At 32.9% G+C, this 5,069-nt stretch overlaps 1 protein-coding gene across 1 annotated transcript; it reads right to left on the reverse strand.

Moving 5' to 3' along the window:
• Positions 1–3,736: 3,736 nt before the first annotated feature.
• Positions 3,737–4,798, reverse strand: LOC115964111. The gene has a single exon (XM_031083436.1). It carries the CDS (start codon positions 4,724–4,726, stop codon positions 4,139–4,141), a length of 588 nt encoding a protein of 195 aa, XP_030939296.1. The 5' UTR covers positions 4,727–4,798; the 3' UTR covers positions 3,737–4,138.
• Positions 4,799–5,069: the final 271 nt, after the last annotated feature.

Below are 5,069 nucleotides of genomic sequence, written 5' to 3' on the forward strand. Positions count from 1 at the left end.
GGAAAAAAATATTCAACATCCTTTATAACATATTCAATTGGTTAAGCATGCTCTTTGAATCACATTGAGATGGTAACTGTCAAAACAAAATTTTAAACACAGATATGTAAGGAGATATGCATAATATATCTTAATAAGATAAAATAATTAAAAATAAAATTTAAAAGTAAATTAAAAAATTTATTGTAAAAGTATTAAAAGGTATGATAAATGTTAGGTAATTTATACCCCAGTTGTATATTATACAGTGAATTTTATAGATTAAGTCAAATTATGCCAATTTAACCAATAAAGTTGTAATCAATTTAAAGTAGCATAGGCATGAGGCGTCATCAATTGCAAATCAATCAACCACAATAAATATGAGACAACGATACAATAACAAACTAAACAAAGTAGAAAACCAATAGAGAACACTCCAAACTCCAAAGGAAAACCCACTAAATAAGCTATCCATTGTAATCAAGAGAAGTTGTTACAATTGAGGTTAAAACCTCTAACCTTAACCCTACAATCCTAGTAGATAACTTATAGTAAAAACATTCTACTACTCCAAACCTTTGAACTCTCCGATTATTTGAGTGCTTCACAAATTACTCATTTGCATTCACAACTGAAACGTCCAGTCTTGATTGAGTGGCAATCGAATGTTGATCATTCAAGCCTCGATAGAGGGGCAATTGAGCCTCTATCTAAGGACAATTGAACATTGTCTTTATTGAGCTGCATCTTGTACAAATTGTCTTGAACTTTAATGAACTTATTACAGACACACTTAACGATTTACATTGTCATGGAATTTGCCAATACTAAACCTAGCAAGATTAATTATTTTCTCAAGCATCCGATCAATGCAACATGCCTCTCACAATTGTCGACCTTATTATTTTCAGAAGTTCTCTATTGAGGAGGTGTTTGTCTTTTTGAGTGTGAGAAGGAAAAGATGTTAAATGGAAGATGCTCATATGTGAGATCCAAAAGTTTGTAAACAGCATATTACATATGGCTGATGTAGTAGATACATTCTCAATCCATGGGGCATTTGTCATTTTGGGTGAGAGAGAGGGGCTTCTTGGGTTTTTTTTGCCCTTGCTAACACTCACACCCATTACTTTATCATTCTTCAACATAGTATCTTCACAAACTTTCATTTGTTGTAGGACCTAAAGAATACGAACTTTAAAGTGACGTAACATAACAAAGACGTGACAAAGAAATACGAATTACAGTATTATTCAGACTGTACATAAGACAAAAGTAAGAAAGATACAAAAATTGTGCAAGTCTTTCATAAAATTCAAGAAAAAAGTTGAAAGTTTGAACTATTCAGATGGCCATTATTAATTGTTCTTTCGCATAGATCGGTAGTTCATCACACCCAAGATATGTGTCTTGATTATAAATAACAAGATTATTAATGAAAAATAAAATAGTCCAAAACACCTTTTTTTTTTTAAGAATCTTCTTAACACCATGTTAGAAGTGGAGAAAGCTTCGGATAAAAACCTTCATATAATCTTCTTTATTTTTCTAAACAATACGAATACAACAATAACATTTTTAGTCACAAGAGTTTGAGATTGACTACTAATTTTTTTGGGAAGTGAACGAGTAAAAGAGATTGACTATAAATTTTAAAATAGACTAATTGTAGTAAATTCATTCATAACAAAATAACTAAATTTTAGTCTAGCATTCAACCTACACCAGTCTAAAACACTTTTTTTTTTTAAGAATCTTCTTAACACCATGCTAGAAGTGGAGAAAGTTTCAAATAAAAACCTACATATAATCTTCTTTATTTTTCTAAATAATACAAATACAACAATAACATTTTTAGGCACAAGAGTTTGAGATTGACTATTAATCTTTTTGGGAACTCAAAGAGTAAAAGAGATTGACTATATATAAATTTTAAATAGACTAATTGTAGTAAATTCATTTATAACAAAATAACTTAATTTTAGTCTAGCATTCAACCTACACCAGTCTAAAACACTTTTTTTTTTTAAAGAATCTTCTTAACACCATGCTAGAAGTGGAGAAAGCTTCAAATAAAAACCTTCATATAATCTTCTTTATTTTTTTAAATAATACGAATACAACAACAATAACATTTTTTAGTCACAAGAGTTTGAGATTGACTATTAATTTTTTTGGGAAGTCAAAGAGTAAAAGAGATTGAATATAAATTTTAAATAGACTAATTGTTGTAAATTCATTCATAACAAAATAACTAAATTTTAGTCTAGCATTCAGCCTACACTGAACTTCTTTTTTAATGCCTAAGACTTCTTAGGTTTAAACTAACTACAAATAAAATATATAACACTAATAAATAAAAATAGAAGAAGTTAAAAAAAGAAGAATAGTTTAAGGAAATGAAAAAAAAAAAAATCAAGTCTTTACATTTGTAGAAGCCTTTGTAGAGGGGGAAAGGAATGTTCCTCGTTTTACTTCTTTTTTATCCATTGGTTGGAGAGAACAAATATTTATCTTAAAACATCCGAAAAGTAAAAAGCAAGACACTTTCTTTTTGTAACGTCAAGCAAAACACATTTAAATTAGGATAAAAGGGATATATGGTACAAATTTTCTTTCGCGGAAAGTAGTGTGAAAAAGAACTATACAATTTAGCTCACTAAAGAATTGCATCACATTTACATCACAATTCATAGCAAAAACACAAAAAAAAAAAAAAAAAATGGAAAAAAGAAAAATGAAAATTGCGTTGGAAGCTACATAAGAACTACCAACAAGCAAAAAGTTATTATGAACCTACAACAAACAAAAAGATATGAAAAAAGTTTAGTTACAAAATTTGTTATAATTTTGCTCAACATATTTTTATTGGAGATGAATTTTGACAAATTCACTATTGAATTACATTTTCTTCTTATATTCTCCTTAAAAAAGTTTTAGAAAATTAAATATCAATATTTATGCCATCAATAAATTATTTAAATTGAAAGTTTTTGTAGTTTAAAATTAGTAAATAATATTTGATTGACACAAAATTTGACATGTGTATTAAGAGCATAAAGAGAATCACACAACCTTGTCTTTGTCATTTGTCACTTCAATTTCAACTATCATCACTTGAATGATCTTTTGGATCAGTTTAACATTTCTAAAGATTGGGTTCTTTGTTGGTTAACGAGGATAATCGTTGTAACCTTGTCCTGTAGGTCTTTCAAACTTGACATCATTGAGTTTTAAAAAGTGTGATGCAATTACTGCTGGAGGAATGCGTGCCTTCTCCAACTTAATTAACTTGGAAAAGTTGGACTTGGAAAGGTTCAGGGATTCATGGTGGATTTTTTCATCTCAAAGGTATTTTTTTCCTGCTTGATGAAAATATAATTTAACAATTAAATTTTCAAAATGTGTAGTAATATTTATTTAGATAACAAACAATTTTGTAGCTAAATTTTGTCCAAAACGTATTATGTTTCTTTTGCTCTCTCACAACACTTAAAATCCATACATTAATGAGTCTTCTATAAGAACATACAACGAGGAGCAAGAGGATATTATGTTTCTTCTGCTCTCTCACAACACATAAAATCCATACATTAATGTGTTTTCTATAAGAACCTACAACAAGCAAAAAGATATTATGTTTCTTCTGTTTTTTCACAACGCGTAATGTCCATACATAAATGAGTCCGTGAGAGTTCAGATATGCATACTCGAAGCATGATATACCTTATCCACATACAAAAACATAGTATAATTTTACAAAAACCCATCTGCAAGGTAACATTGTTATTGGATTATTTGACTTTTTTCAAACATAAGACAACCTCATATGTTCATATATCATAGAAATGTACACCCAACACCTTTACACCTTTCGTCACAAAGACAACCCAACCTTTTACCTAACCAAATTAATGGCAAATGCCATTTGCAAAACCAATCCTTTTGTTTCACTAATCCTAATCACACACGCATCATTCATAATTTTTTTTTTCTTTATTAATATATATATATATCAAAAAAAGTATCTATAAAATATCAAACAATAAAATATTAAATATCAAATAAATAAATAAAAAAGTAATTGCCGCCGCTACGTAATCTTGTCATCATCCAACACCATCCAGCTCAGCACCTGCGCTGTTCACGCCGCATATTACGTCGATACTACCACGTGTCTACCGGAATCCAAAGGCGGCGGCGTCGATAACAACTTCGTCGACGTGGACGAAGTCGAAGATGATGAAGAATTCGCCGATTTCGCCGGCAACTGACCCGGTACCGAAGCGTACCGGGTCGAGAAGTTCCGAAACAAGTGGTAATCGTCGTCTTCGTCCAGATTACCGTTCTGCCCCGGGCCTTCGTCGAAGTTCAGCGCGTAACTCAACGGATCGTATTGGAATTTTCCGTGCCGATTATAACTACCAACGCCGCCGCCGCCGCCGCTTCCGCCTCCGCTCTTGCTCCGATTGAATCTGCGAATGAACGTCTTCCATCTCGGTCCGGCGACGATCTCCGACCACTCCCGGACTTTCTTCAAGGCGCGAAAGCCTCCGGACCACCACTTATCGTCGCTCGACCCGACCCGTTCCCACCAGGATAATCCGACGGCGGAGGATCTTCGCGATGACGGAGTAAAGATTGAAGGGAAGCAACAACACCGATTGTTTCCCATCAGTGTGTTGGTTACATCCTCACTGTTCGTTTCAATGTCTCTGTGACTGTGAGACGTTTCTGCAACCATTTTCTACAAACCCTAGATATCTCTCTCTTTCTCTCTTTCTCTCTCTTATTTCTCTGAGGCCTGGGTTTTATATACGGTTTCAGAAAAACATGAAGATTGTAACGGCAATGGCGGTGACCGGGAAATACCGGTAGTCAAGAAGAGAGACCGGGAGTAGCAGGTAATACAAGTTTATCTAGTAGAGTGATGGAGGAGGGTGTTTTGGTAATTTCGGTGATTGGTGCCGTTGTGAAGTGTAGTAAATGATTGGGTGTTTTCACTGTTTTGCGAGTTGGGTGGACTTGGTCAAATAAAAGAGGAGTGAATAAATGTGGTGGTGGGTCCCATGGCTTTGGTGTAATTG

Source organism: Quercus lobata, chromosome 10 (genome assembly GCF_001633185.2).
Source record: "Quercus lobata isolate SW786 chromosome 10, ValleyOak3.0 Primary Assembly, whole genome shotgun sequence".
In the NCBI taxonomy this organism is placed as follows: Eukaryota; Viridiplantae; Streptophyta; class Magnoliopsida; order Fagales; family Fagaceae; genus Quercus; species Quercus lobata.